Raw genomic sequence first — 15,072 nt, 5'->3', positions numbered from 1 at the left:
TGTTCGCTAGCTTCCCCGTTACACCATCCAAGAAAGGCTTTCTTTCATTTTAACATGATAACGTTGAAGAGCTCGTTTCACAGAAATTACGGCATCCGCGTTGGAGTCGTTTGTTGCGAGCGAAAAGTCATCTTGTGCGTGACAGAACAAAAATGAGAAAGCTGCTAAAAAATAATATATATATTCAGGTCAGAGTGCGGATCGAATCCTGGCTGGCTGCGTGGAAAGCAAGTGTTGTACCACAAAGACATGGTACTTATTTAAACCGTTTAACAAGGGTTCTTCGCAGCGCACGCCCTCCCTATAATATGTCAGTAAATGCGTCCGACTTCACGCCCCTTCCCTATTATGTCAATGCGTGGGGCTGTGTTTGCGCACCCCCCATAGCAGGTGACTATGGGAGCGACCGCCTTCTTAACCCAGAGCCGTATATTCCCTTTGGCCTTAGCCCCCTCCCGTGCACACGCCTATTATTGAGAGGGGAGTCACCTTCGGAGGCCTCCACCACGTACAGACGCGTCCACTGTTAAAGAGAACACCTGCGTGCACCGCATGTTTAGATTTCCCTATCTTACAGAAGCACAGTGGCTTTTATTTGCGTAAGATTATTTGTGGTTTAGAGCACTGGCTCCTCATGACAGAATAGTGGAGTGCTTGAAGACTGTTTGCTTAGCCATTTGCTGTTACGGGGCTGAAAATATTGTCGCGGGTTATAAAATGCATGGAGTTTATTTAGGCACACGGAGAGTAGAACTCGTTGAGACGCTCTCAAAAGAGGGTCGCTAAGATTGTCGTCTTCTTCCCTCGCCTGCGCTGCGCCTCTCTGACACTGGCACAGGATGCAATATCCCAGCAGGTTTGACAGGTGCTACCCGCTGACAATCAATGCATGTTCGGACGTAATGTTTCACCTCTGCTGCGATTCTTGACCAGTAGTATTTTTCTTTGACGCGTGCCAGTGTTCTTGTGAAACCGAGGTGACCTGTAGTGGCTTCGTCATGGCAGGCTTGTAAAATTTCGCTGCGGAGAGTTTCAGGAACTACCAGCAGATAGCTTCTACCTGTTGGTGAGAAATTCTTTTTGTGGAGAAATCCGTCCCGTAAACAGAATGATAAGTTCATCGAAAACACTCTCGGCGCATTGGTGGCTCGTCCATTCAAGAATTCTATAAGCGAGTTGAGCTCCCGGTCATCTTGTTGTTGCCGAGAAATAATAGCCGCATCAACAACTCCTAAAACACCTCGAAATTTGTCATCCTCTGTAGCCGGGGATTCAATCGGTGACCGTGATAAGCAGTCAGCGTCTAAGTGTTGCCTTCCGGACTTGTAAATTACGGCCATGTCGTACTCTTGGAGCCGTAAGCTCTATCGTCCCAAACGTCCAGATGGGTCTTTCATGTTGGTCAACCAACAAAGAGAGAGGTGGTCGCTTACGACTTGGAAAGCGTCGTCGCTATCTCGCAGCTAGACGCAGCTATGCACGCGGCAATATTGATGGTGTTCATTCGAGTGCTCTATGACCCATAGTGCGCGTACCAGTGAAGCATAGCGGCTGCTACACATTTGTTTTGCAGGTGCTTGTGCAGCACATGTGTGTGAGAAAGCCAGCGAGAGCAGATGATCAGCACGACGTGCGTCACAGCCTTGTGTGGCCACGTGAGCAAGCTACACTGTTACGTCACCGCCCGATTCGGCGCCCAAAAACCAAAAACTGTCGACATATAAAAGGCGATACTAATTTATTTAGCGAAAAAAATTATTCTTGGTTGCTCGTTTCATGCTTCCTGGACATATAAGAAAAGTCTGCAGAAAGGAACGCGCAGGCCATAAAAATTGTGGCACTGCCCGTTAAGTTAGCAATGAGGAGGTGTTTTAAAGGTCCACCCATCACAAAGCGCTCCGACATACTGAATCATCAGCTGCGGAACCATTAGCAAATTGAACAGGTTCGTAGGTTCACGTGTTGCCCTACGGACGTGTAGTGGGCCCTTCGCTCATTACCAAAAATGGTTATTATGGCTATAGTGAACTAGAAGCAACACCTGTGCTTGCAGTAGGCGCTCAATGATATTTTGAAATGGTCTATGTTATGATCACAGTCATTTGTTTCCTTGGAGGACGACGACGAAGTGATTCTCTCACAGAACGCTTGTGCCCGTGTCTCAGTATTTTCAGTTTGTTTTCCTGGAAATCCTGGGAGCTGCCGCTCCCTCCTTTGCGGTGATGCTTCAGAACACACCTGAGAATGTTCCAGGCGTGCAACCATCGCGCCGGGCTTCGTCGTCCAGGAAGCGTAGCAACGCGTCGAGCGACACGGACAGCGAGGCAACCGATTTGTACTCGGACGGCTTTGAGTCATCGGATGATGACTTCGCGGTCGTCATGAATCGATCTTCAAAACGAAGACTGCTGTGGACGGCATCGTCGGCAAGTGTTTCCACCGTTAAGACTGCACCACAGCGGTGGCCGCACACCATGCTGTTCATGCCCGAAGACCCTGCATCTAACTTGCGACTCCTCAACAGGCAAGTTCTTTCTGTGCTTCTCGAGGAAACCGCGCCGAAGGAGATCAGAGACGTGAGGATCAATGCACGGAAGAATGTCCTTGCTGTAGACGTTATGCACCGTAGCGCACTGCAAAGCCTTCGGCCCATAACAGAAATCGGCAACGTGAAAGTTCGGCCAATGGTCGCTACAGGTTGTAATGGCACTGTAGGCGTCATTTATGATGTGCATCTTTCCATCTCAGCTAATGACCTGCCAATACTAATAAAGCCAGCGACTGAAGGCACCCGCATCACGCACATTACCAGACTCGGCAACTCACGCTGCTCGAGGCTCGTGTTCGAGGGAGGCAGCCTTCCCTCGTATGTCAAAGTTGGCCATGTTCGCCACTCAGTGCGTCCATACATACCGAAGCCACTGCAATGCTACAAGTGCTTCAAGATGGGACACGCAAAAGGTGTCTGTGAGAACCAAGTTGTGTGTCCACGGTGCGCTGAGTCTCACTCAAAAGACGCCTGCGGTGCCACCGTGTTACGATGTCCAAACTGCCACGGCGCTGATGAGGCCTCATCCAAAGATTGCCCGCGGGTGCGAAACGAGCACGCGGTACTCAGGCGTAGGGTGCGGGACGATTCAACGCACAGGGAAGCTGCCGTTACACTATACGCCGACGACGGCGTCGTGGGCGAAGACCATCACGGAAAAACTGCTCTACCGATAGAGCGATGTCATCCTCTATAAAGAGGCTGACCCACAAACACCGAGCTCACTGAAGACGGATACTGTCAAACAGAAGAAAGGGACAGCAGTCGCACTTTCCGAACAGTGGCCCTCACTTCCACGAAGTCAACCTACTTCGGAGCTGCATCAAATCCCACCACCCTCGACGAACCCTCAAACCAGTGATGCGATGAATGAAGACCAAGTATAAGCTTGCTGCAATTGCTGATGAGTACCATGCGTGTCCTACTGAGTAATATGATGACTTCGGCTGCGCAGACCGCACTGCATGTGCTGGACACCCTGGGTCCGGTGCTTGCAGCTCTAAGGTAAAACCATGGCCAGCGAGGCACCGTCGTTTCGAGCGGAAGTCAAGAATGCATCTGTCTTTCAGTGGAACGCCAGAGGACTGAAGTCGAGCATGTCTGACTTTAGACAGTTTGTATTTGTGAACCGCTTCCCCATGCTCGTGATTTGTGAGCCCAACCTGTGTGCTTCAATCAAGCTGTCAGGATATGAGTGCTTTCTATCCTCCACTCACAGAGACTGCAGCAAAGTTATTGTATTCATGCGCCATGACCTCACTTACGTTCACCACAGAGTCTCGCCTGATGAAGGGAATCAGTATGTGTGCCTTACTGTGAAGAAGGTTGCTTTCACGATTATCGGAGCTTACTTATCTCCATCAAGCCGCCTTGACTGCGAGCGCTTACGCGGTATTCTGACATCGACTCCAAGGCCATGGGTGATCACTGGCGACTTCAATGCCCACCATTTCCTATGGGGAAGCTCCAGGGACAACTCTAGAGGAAGAAAATTGGTGTCCTTAGCCTCGGAGTACGAACTCTGCGTTTGTCACGATGGGAGCCCTACATATTTACCCGGATCAGCCTATAGCAGCTGCCTGGACCTTACATTGGTTTCTCACTCATTTACCAGGAAAGTGCACTGGTTTTCGGATCTGGAAACGCGGGGCAGCGACCATATACCAACTTACCTGTGTATAGAAGGTTTCACCAGCTCCAAGTCCTCAAGAGGCCTCAAATACACCGATTGGCCAAAATTTAAAGTGTTAATGGAAGACTGCTGTACCAACGGCTCATCATATAACCTAGAAAACTCGATAAAGAATGTCCTGCAGAATACCACGCATACACATTTGACTAGTCACAAGCGCACCGATTTCGACATCGAGCTTGAGAAACTTCGCGCAATACGCCGTCGTGCAGAACGAAGGTACCGACGGACAAAGTGCATGGATGATTTGAGGCTGGCTAGACGCATTCGAAAGAGAAACAAACTGGCTAGGCGACGTTGGACATCCTTTTGCGAGTCGTTGGATCCACGAAAGCCCCTATCACTGATATGGCGAACTGTCCGGGGTCTTAGCACAACCTTGGGTCAGCGACACCCGTTTACATCTCTGGTACTTCACTTTCGATGCAGAGAGATTGACGTCACAGAATCTTTCTGTAGAAGAATTGCCGGTGATACCAATTTCACAGTATCGAGAACGGGAGCATTTGACAACCCACCGCCCTCACGTGATCCCCGTATGGAATGTCAGTTTTCTATGGATGAGCTAGAGGTGGCACTGGCACTGTGCAGACGTTCTTCAGCACCCGGACCTGACGGCATTACCTATCGTGCCTTTTGTAATCTTGGAGACGAAGCTCGGAAGGCACTCTTACGCCTATACAACGACTCCTGGCAGACTGGTACGGTTCCCCAGGCATGGAAGTCAAGTCGCCTCATTCCACTTCTAAAGGCTGGTAAATCTCCTTTGGATATTGCCTCATACCGTCCTATTGCACTTGCCAGCTGTGTGGGAAACACGATGGAACGAATGATTCTAACACAAATGGAGTGGTATTTAGAGCACTACGAAATCTATCCAGTATTCATGACCAGATTCAGGCGCGGCCATTCGTCAATCGACAACATTGTTGATCTGGTGACATATGTTCAACACCAGAAAGCCTGTAAGAGACTGTGCGCCGCCCTGTTTCTAGACGTTAAGGGGACTTATGACAATGTCACCCATGAAGCCATCCTTAGTGCTTTGGAAACAGTAGGTCTTGGTGGCAAGATATATATGTGGGTGTACAGCTGCTTACAGCTGAGATCATTTTACGTGATGACAGCGAATGGCACAACACCTGATTATTACAGCAGCCGAGGAGTTCCTCAAGGAGGAGTGCTAAGCCCTACACTTTTCAACCTAACTCTCATTGGTGTAGTCGAGCAGCTACCTAGCACTGTAGAACTTTCTGTCTATGCTGATGACATCTGCATTTGGACATCAGGTGTGACAAGGCCTCAGCTTGGCGCCCGCCTTCAGAAGGCTGCTACAACGACGTCATGCTACCTTCGTAAACAAGGCCTTGAGGTGTCCTGTGGAAAATGTGCAGTGGCGTTCGCGCGGAAACCAATGTCTGCTTACAGCATATCGATTAATGAAGAATACATATCGTTCAGCAGAAGCCACAGGTTCTTGGGAGTCGTAGTAGATAGAAACCTGTCGTGGACTCGACATGTGAACTATGTGAAGAAGCGGCTGATCGCAACATGCCACATGTTCAAATTCCTTGCAGGAAAGAATTGGGGAGTGCCCATACCATCCATGCTACAACTGTACAGAGTGCTGTTTATCGGATTCTTACGGTACAGCTTACCTGCAATATCTAACACCGGCAAGACCAACCTGTGCGCAATTCAGAGCATTCAAGCCCAAGCACTTAAGATATGCCTTGGATTACCCCGCAGTGCTTCAACGGCTGAAACCATTGCCATCGCTCAAGATCACTCGATAAAGACGCATATTATTACCGAGACAATGCGCATGCACCTCAGGCATTATGCCAGGACCCCTTCTCACCACCTGGCGAGCCTAGTTGCCGAAAGGCCCCGCACGACATACGGCACTATTGTCTACAAGCATCGTTCATCGTTTACTGAGACATACGCACCTGCATCAAAGCCACTGCTTCATCCTTGGAGCTTGAGCCGGCCGCGAGTTCACTTAATGGTTCCAGGAATGAGGAGAAAATCGGACTTACCGACACATGCCCTGAAACAACTGAGTCTATTCCTACTGGAACAAAACTACAGTAACCACGTGCACATTTACACGGATGGCTCTACTACACCGTCTAGTTCAGGTGGAGCAGTGGTTATACCATCACAAGGGGTAACTCGGTGTTTTAAGACTTCACATGTGACAACGTCAACGACGGCAGAACTCGAGGCTCTGCGCAATGCACTGGAACTCATCAATTCAGAAGAAAGATAAATGGGCTGTGTTTTCTGACTCAAAACCAGCGTTACAGTGCCTGATATCAGTTCTCCGACGCGGATTCCACGACCAGTTGACCTACCAAACCGTGAAACTTCACCACCTTTCAATACAAAAAGGCCATGACATCGTCTTTCAGTGGTTACCTGGGCATTGTGGTATAGGCGGCAATGATTCTGCGGATCATGCTGCTCGCACGTCACATAAAGAAGCGAACAGCGTTCCGATTCCGCTTTCAAGAGCGGATGCGGCGAGGCAGATTCGTCAACTGGCCCGCAGTCTCACACTGACTGAGTGGAACACACCAAGCATACGACGTACAAGACTGCACGAGCTCGACCCTTCACTACAACTCCGGCCTCCACCCGGCCTACATCGACGTGCAGCTTCGCTTCTCTATCACCTTTGGCTGGGAGTTGCTTTCACGAAAGCCTATACCACATTAATCGGAATTACTGACAGTGCGGCGTGCGATGCTTGCGGCACCGACGAAAATATCGAACACCTGCTGTGCCATTGTCCCCGATTTGCCTCAGGTAGACAAGTACTTGCCAACGCAATGCAGCGACTGGATGATCGGCCTTTTTCTGTGCAGGTGCTATTACAGCAACGTCCACATGCCTCGACAGCCCACAAGGCAGTGAAAGCCCTGCTGTGTTTCCTGAGAAAGACAGCTAGGCTTGTGTGAACGCCTTTGACATGCGGTAGAGTTCTACACGCTGCAGTGAAATTACTGTCAGTCTCTCCCCCACCTTTTTTCTTTTCCCTCTCTTCCCTCTTTCTTGTCCCCTTCCCTAATCCCCCAGTGTAGGGTAGCCAACCGGATGTCTTTCTGGTTAACCTCCCTGCCTTCTCCCTTTTGTTGCTTCCTCCTCCATTCGTTTCCTTACGACACGGTTGGCATGTACCGTGAATCGAAGCAGGCTAGCAGTAGGTTCAGAAGGCGATGCGCATCATTCCTGATTGCGCCATCGCGATCTCCTCTTGAAGGCGAAGCATCCTCTAATTTTTTATTTATCCTTTTTACATGCCATTGGTACGTGGCTTGTGTTTATAGCCAGTGATTCTGCGAGAACTATCGCCTAGAGCAGTTGTGGATGTCTGGAAGCCGTTGTGGGCACGCACATGTTCAAGAATTATTGACAGCATTCATTAGCCTTTACAAAGATCTTTACAATATGTAATATGGCTTAGTAAAAATAAAATAATAATTTGAATCCAATTTAGCAAAGAAGAAGACGAAACAAAGTGATGTATCGTTAACGACTTAGCGGAGGGGAAAAAAGGCCACAACTTTGCCGCAAAGACAAAGCAATGAACGCGATATCAACTAATTGGAAGGCCACGCGCAGAATTGCCAGCAGATCGAAACATGCCCCACATTTCTCCCGCATAAATGACGCATGAAACGTACCCTCAGGTACAGATGAACGCGAATAAGGGACTCAGTTGTTACTTCATTGTGTCTGAAAAGCGCGCTTTTTTTCGCAAACAGTGAAACGATTGCAGTGATCTTTGTGCGCCCGGTAAATGAAACAGAATCGTAGCCAAAGACCAGCCAAAGATCTTTAACACCGTGAGATAAGGGCGCGAGAGTGAGCGTCGACTGCCTGCTTTTCGTGGGGCAAAGTGCACGTGGGAGATGGTAGCACGCGCCGCCGCGTCGTGACGATGTTGCTACGCGCGCTCATTGCGCCATCTTGCTCGTAATGCTGAAAGCACGATAGTTCCCCCCACCCGAGATGCCCGTCAGTAGCGGTAAGTTGTATATATAAATAGCGTGCCATTTGAACGTTGAAGGACGTGCTCCTCGGTGGCTCAGTGGTTAGTTAACGCCTTGCACGCACGATTCAGAGGTCCCAAGTTAGATTCCGTGCGCCGGAGTCTTTTTCTGGATTTTTTTTTCTTCCTTGCATTTTAATATTGTTACACGACATCGGCAACGAAGGAGCATCATAGACGACGAAGATGATGAAAGCGACCGTGCTCGTGTTGTTGTTGCTCTTGGGCCACCATCTTGGCTGCAGCTGCCTCTCCCTGTATATTTTGTAAATATATTTATTTCATTCATTTTCTCACCCCCGTGACAATATATACTGATACATATACGGTGAGTGACGGTGACGCCCACACCGACGGTAAAATCCAGCCGAGAGTGTCCAATAATTGTTATCGCAATAATATGTAAAAGTGTGCTTCGAATTATATTTCACGATCTGTAACTCCTGTAGCTGTGTCCATTGGTCTAGTCTTGTATGTGTACGTAACATACAAATTATCAAAATGGGACAAGTCTCCCCCCCCCAAAAAAAATTAATTATATGCCTTTGACATGGGAAATATTGGATAGGCCACCAAGCAATCACATTATACGCTCGCGGCACTCTGTGCTTATGCTGGCGCCGTGCAAAGAACAACAGTTTCATCACACATGTGCTATAATATGTATTCGCTACATTATGGAAAGCTTTTGAGCGCGTACACAACAAACAAGAATGTAAGATATGAAGACAAAAAAGCGCTTGTTTTATTACCTCACGTCTTTGTTTTCTGTGAGCGCGTTCTGAAGCTTGCCATAATGAATTCCAACCAACTCGCTCAGTTTGTGCACTTCTGCATTTTAAATATATTCACTTTTCACGGTGTTAAGGAACTGCATATCCAACATTTAGTGAGCGACCGCTATGTACCGATCATGAAATGTGACGAATGGAAGTTTGTGGCGTCAACGTACACGAAATGCAGTTTTCTTCTGTGCTCTCTCTACAGCTGCGGAGCTGTTCGCGTACGATGAAAATTTAGTTATTTCACAAAAGATTTTGTTTTCCACTGATTTATTGTGGAGCGCGGTGCATTGCACTTAGTGCACGACGCAGCATTTTTCCAACTTTGCAGTCCAGCTGGTCGTTATATAAAACATTGCACAGGTATTGGTTAAAGCTGAGGTCTGGATGTGACTGCATACCATTAGTTAATTAGAGAGAGGGAACACTCTGAGGAAACAACTGTGGCGCGAAAGTACAAAGGCTGATGCATGCTGACGTCACTGCCTCGGCAGTGTACGTATTAACAGTGGAGCCCTTAAATCTCGACGTTTGGTAAATGTGTTCCAGTATTCTCATTCACTATAATGTTAGACCATGCATAGTGAACAGAAACTGTCATTATAGTCCTCTAACATTTGTTGTATTACTCAGCTGGGGCACGCTCTTCGTCCTCTGCCTAAGGCCTTGCTAAATAAGGCTAATTTCAATTAAGAACACCTTAAATAAGCACTCACTAATTATGACCGAGCTAATTTATCATTCACGCAGTCAAGACAACATTTGGACAATAAATATAGTTCGACACTCCACATATAGCAAAGCCTTGCAATGCCCAGCCGAACCCATCAACAGCTTTGTCGTTGCTAGGTTTGGCGGTGTTAGTGGGTTCGCGTTCTTGCATGCATGCATGCGTGTGTGAATGAGAAAATGCCAAGTTGTGCCAGGTTCCAACAGAAGCTAGGTTGGCCACACACTCTGCTGTTAGTCCAGCCTTGCACCACTATTGCAAGCGGACTCCCACATTTTGGGGAGGTGGGTGAGGACTCACTAGTAGTTATCCCAGCTTAGGGGGACGATGGTGGCACCCAAGTAGTCGTCATTGAAAAGGTGTCGGTGTTTGCAAAAATTAGCATCCAACTGTATCCCAATGTTTGGCTGTCTACCATCAAACACTTCTACATCGCCACTCACTGGCAACACTCCCCTTGACTGGAGTGGCTAGAATATACTGGCCAGTATATTCAAAGCCCATAACTTCGGCAAATAAGGTCCTCAATGAGATGTGACATAACACAAGCAGCTTGAAAACTCTGAATTTGTCACAGTGTATTTATCTCACTTTGCCTGCTTCACTGGTTATAGCAGGTGCAGTAGGTACTCTAGTCAGAAATGTTTACAGCTTTTCACAATTTCCTGTAATGGGTGCACAGTTGCCTTGTGCTAAATCATGCCTGCCGAACTGCACATTGCACAATGATGACAAAACATGGAGTTCAGATAGCTGTATGAGGAACAAAAACATATAACATTTCTGTCTTCTTAATGTCTTCCGTTGCAATAATGTTAAAACAAGGTGGCTTGCCTTCATCTTGGCAGCTCTGACAAATTCAAGAAAGAACAGGCTTCATTCTCAACCCATCGGTACATCACATTTCCTTTGCTCCATTGCTGTTGATTGCCTCAAATCCACACCTTCCTGCAATCTCTCTAGTTAGGACTTATTAATTCCACCAATTACATTAAATTGATCATGAAATCACTAAATTAGTAGCAAATAAAGCTGAAGAAATCTTCAGCTTATTACAAATGTGGTTTCAAAATAAAATTTGCATTTTCATCTAAATTTCTTTGCTTTCCCATATATAACACAGTTTCTACAATACTCAGTAATAAATAACATTGACCACTGGATCACATTCCCAATTTCAAGTCAAGTAGCCTAGCTTAAACAAACCAATGATGGCAACTCTTAGAAAAGTGCAGGAGACACTGACCGGCCATCATCTTGACAACTTCCAGTATTCTTTTATTAGTTTATGCTTGCCAAAGAGCACATCATTGCTGCCTTTAGCAACTAGTAATTTATGGGATGAAAAAGCCAGGTGCCAGAAAAGACAACTAAAAGGAAGCTCACAACCACACAAGTGAAAGCCAGGAAAAGTATAGACACAACAGTGAACAGATAGATTGCTTGGGAGAATTATTTGGATATTTAGTGTGAGCCAGGTGGGTCATATAACGTGTGAGACAAACAAGTTGTAGTCTATTGAATCAGTCGTGAAGGGAAAATGAACATAAATGAAGTTGCAGATGGGTGGAGATAAAACTCTCTAGCAAGCAGTGTTTTGAGCCCCTTTGACAAAGCGACTTGTCACCAGAACGAAGAACCGTGCAAGTTTCATTACTGCCTGCATTAGGCCAACTGCTTTGACAGAATAAGACCAAGTCTTCCAGAATAAACATTAGCTTTAGAGACATTTCCTTGAACAATAGTAGATGACTTTGTCTTTATTTATCTGTCAATAACATTCTCATTTAAATTCACATGTGTTTGATACCGTACAAGGACACTTAAGGCCAACCTACATGGAGCAAACATTACTGGCACACTTTTGGCCAGGTACCTTTGTCATACTGCACATATATGCCATAAAAAATAGGCAGGAGTCTCCAAAATTTCAGTCTTTTTATGGCTGTAAGCCATATATATGCATTGCGTCCTGATTAGGACATCCCACCCGCTTGCATTTGCCACTTTGGGTGGGCAGCTAGAAATATCACGACCAGCTTGATCAGCAGAGAACAGCTTTATCTCAGCTGCCAGCCTCCAGGCTAATGCTTTTTGCCAGAAACATGTGCCAAGTGGGTCTGCCTTTTGAGGTCACTTCTGGCTTGATTATGATGACAAACTTTGATGTTGCACAGAGAATACCTTTATTATTATATTTAGAACATGTGGGACTTACAGCCTGCTTTCATTGGAGGGGGGCTTTCGCATGGCAGTGACCCATACAATATTTGTGTTTAGTATGCTTACAGAGTAGTGAAGACCTGCCCCCTCTCCCCTAATTTTTCAAAGCCCTGAGAGCACTACAGTGGCATGTTCTTTTCCACACTACTCGATTCAGTTTCTTCCAAGCTAAACAACCAGCACAATGAGAGGGCTTAAGAGTCCTTACATGGCGATTTACTTCACTGATTTAGCTCACTCTTACGAGTTCTGGGCACATAGGCGACAAGTCCTTCCACACCTGTTAGAAAAATGGGAAAGGTGCCGATGCCAGATGTGCCATCATGAAAGCTGGACTAAGTTTGATCTACCTGATGACCACTCACTGTCAAGTGGGCATTATCCTCAAGGTACACCTAAGTTTTGTCAGCTCCGAACAGGGAATTTGGTTGCTGAACAGGGAAACCAGCACTAGCCAATTGAGATATTGCACAATTGTTTGAAAAACCAAGACTAAAACAGGGAGATGAAAAGTAACCAGGAAGGCTTGGGGCAGCCATTTTAAGAACCATTTATAAACACCAAACTAGTTAAGCTGCTACTACTGCCAACCATATAAATTCCTGCCATATTTTTTTTGTTGAAGAACCTCTACTACCTTGAGAACAGTAGTGCAGTAATTACGGAAAGCACTTGTGTTATGTGAATCATTATGATAATTTACAACAAACTAGCTCACCAGTACCCCCTCTACTACCACTGCCAAGCATACATTTTGGCTCCATCTTTGTTCCCAAAGAGCCTCTATTAATGCAAAAAGCTACAAGCATAACAGTATCAAATTGTGACTTTCAAACATGTCTAAACATTCCAAGTTGAATATACTTCTTGGAAATGCTAATCCTCGCTACCAACTGACAGTGCAATTGACTGCATGGGCACATCTGACCCATTTGAACCATTCTCACTGAATTCACTTTGGTGTGCTTGCATGCCCTGAGCAAGTTCAAAGGGCCGCTCAGCCAACACCTCCGCCACCTGAACGACGGTAGAGCCATCTTCGTTTGTCTGTACAATCTGTACCAACTTCACTGGCCGCTCCGACACTTCGCCCGTCACTGCAGCAGCAAGGACTTGGGGTTCCGACAGAGTGCTCGCCGTGTCCGCATTCATTTCTCCTGGAATCTCCGCGCTGGCTTCAGCAAGGTCGAGACTCTCATAACGAACAGTCTGCACCGTGAAAATGTTGTCCTTGTTGCAGCAATAATTGAAGCGCATGTGACCAGACGGCCACTTGAAGCGGTGCTGAGAGACCAGATGGCGCGACAGCGAGTTTCCCTTGGTGTACTGCTTCTGGCAGATGTGACACATGTAGATGCCTTTGGGACACTTGAGGTGTTCATCACGCACGTGGTTACGCAGAAAGTGGGTGCTACGCTCGACGAAGTCGCAACCAGCGTAAGGACACGCGAGGCTCTTGTTGGAATGCATTATTTGTATGTGCTTTCTCAGGTCGCACTGCTGCTTGGCCGCGTAGTCGCACTGGTCGCAGGCGTACGGGCGAAGCGACGTGTGACGCCACTGCATGTGGTTCTTGACAGCCGACGGCGTCGGGCAGGTCATGTCGCAGAGAGGGCACTTGTACTGGTTCACGTGATGCCGCATGTGGTCGCGCAGGAGGCGCTCCGAACTGAAGCTGCGGCTGCAGTAGATGCAATTGTGGCCAGAGCGCTCGTCCTGGCGCTCGAAGTGGTCCAGCAGCTTGGTGCGAGACCAGAACACGCCGCCGCAGTTTGGACACGCCAGCCTCTTTTCCTGCGTGTGCGTGCGAACATGCTCCTTCAATTTGTGCACCGTCGCAAAGGTCGCGTCGCAGGAACTCCAACCGCAGGGCGCCTTTTTCGAAGGTCGCACCCCGTCGCACACCTCCTCGGCGTGACAATCGACGTGTGCGTAGAAGGCTTCCGGGTTTTCAAAGCAATCGTCGCAGTCCGTCCACTGGCACCGGTACTTGTCGGGTGTGTCTGGGATCATGTTGCGAGAGCTCTTATCCATGAGGCAGCGCACAGTTGGCGCGTCTTGTCTGTCCAAAAGATTCTGCCCGAAGCACTTGATTTTGGTATGGAAAGCATGATAGAACACATGAGTGCGTAGCTCGGACGTGCCACTCAGCGTTTCAGCGCACTCTGTCCAAGGACACTGGTTTGTTTCCACAAAGGTCAGGTCATCGTTCAAGTGTTTCCTTACGTGCTGGTATAACAGCGGGCTGTCGTCGCACAAATAGTCGCACTGGTCCCACTCGCAGCGAAGCTGCAGCTTCTCTTTCTTAAAAGCGATAGTAGTCGTCGCCTTTTTGCGTATCATTGCCACTCAGAAGGAATACGAAACGACGAGACGGGATCACGTTCGATAAACCCTGCGAGACTTTTCCCACCAATTTTGATCCCGGTCATCGTCTACGGCTTGACTTGCATTGAATTGGCTCAAAGTGACAATTAACAAAAACAATGCAAATATTTTTTACACGTTTGTGTAAACTTCTAAAAAAAGTAAATAAAGAGTGATGTCAAGTACAGGTTTGTAACGTGCCTAGATTGATATCAATGCTTTTATTTCATATCATTATTTGCAACTTGTCAAGGTAGTTGATGGGGTTTCGGTTTCGTTTCCTGTGCACTGCACATGGCTGTAAATGCTTGATTGGCTTTTTATTATATATTATTGAATCTTTTCTCATGAGTATATGAAGCCTCTCCCTAAAAACGAGACGAAATGCTCTCACAGTGTGTTGGTTTCAACCATGTTTTCAACGCACGCTTTTTTCCACGGAGGAAGTCCTCCGTGCTTTTTTCTGACCAGAAGACATAGATAGCAAGCGATCATAGGCGGTCAGCCAATGTGGTAGTAGCCTGTAGTTGTTATACTCACCAATAACTTCAGCTGTCGCTATGCGCCTATGGCAAAGAAGGCGTCACTTGGAGTACGAATCCAGCACAGTGCGGAATAATCTATGTATCCTGGCCACTTCCCCATGTTACGCACGAGCCACACCTTTAT

At 47.3% G+C, this 15,072-nt stretch overlaps 1 protein-coding gene across 1 annotated transcript; it reads right to left on the bottom strand.

The window, feature by feature from the left end:
• Window positions 1-10,366: 10,366 nt before the first annotated feature.
• On the bottom strand, window positions 10,367-14,463 carry LOC119172266 (histone H4 transcription factor). Its single transcript, XM_037423311.2, has one exon. It carries the CDS (start codon window positions 14,377-14,379, stop codon window positions 12,913-12,915), a length of 1,467 nt encoding a protein of 488 aa, XP_037279208.2. The 5' UTR covers window positions 14,380-14,463; the 3' UTR covers window positions 10,367-12,912.
• Between the last annotated feature and the right edge of the window lie 609 nt (window positions 14,464-15,072).

Source organism: Rhipicephalus microplus, chromosome 4 (genome assembly GCF_043290135.1).
Source record: "Rhipicephalus microplus isolate Deutch F79 chromosome 4, USDA_Rmic, whole genome shotgun sequence".
Lineage (NCBI taxonomy): Eukaryota > Metazoa > Arthropoda > Arachnida > Ixodida > Ixodidae > Rhipicephalus > Rhipicephalus microplus.
The sequence above is the reverse complement of the archived record's forward strand: the minus strand, read 5'-3'. Positions and strand labels throughout refer to the sequence as shown.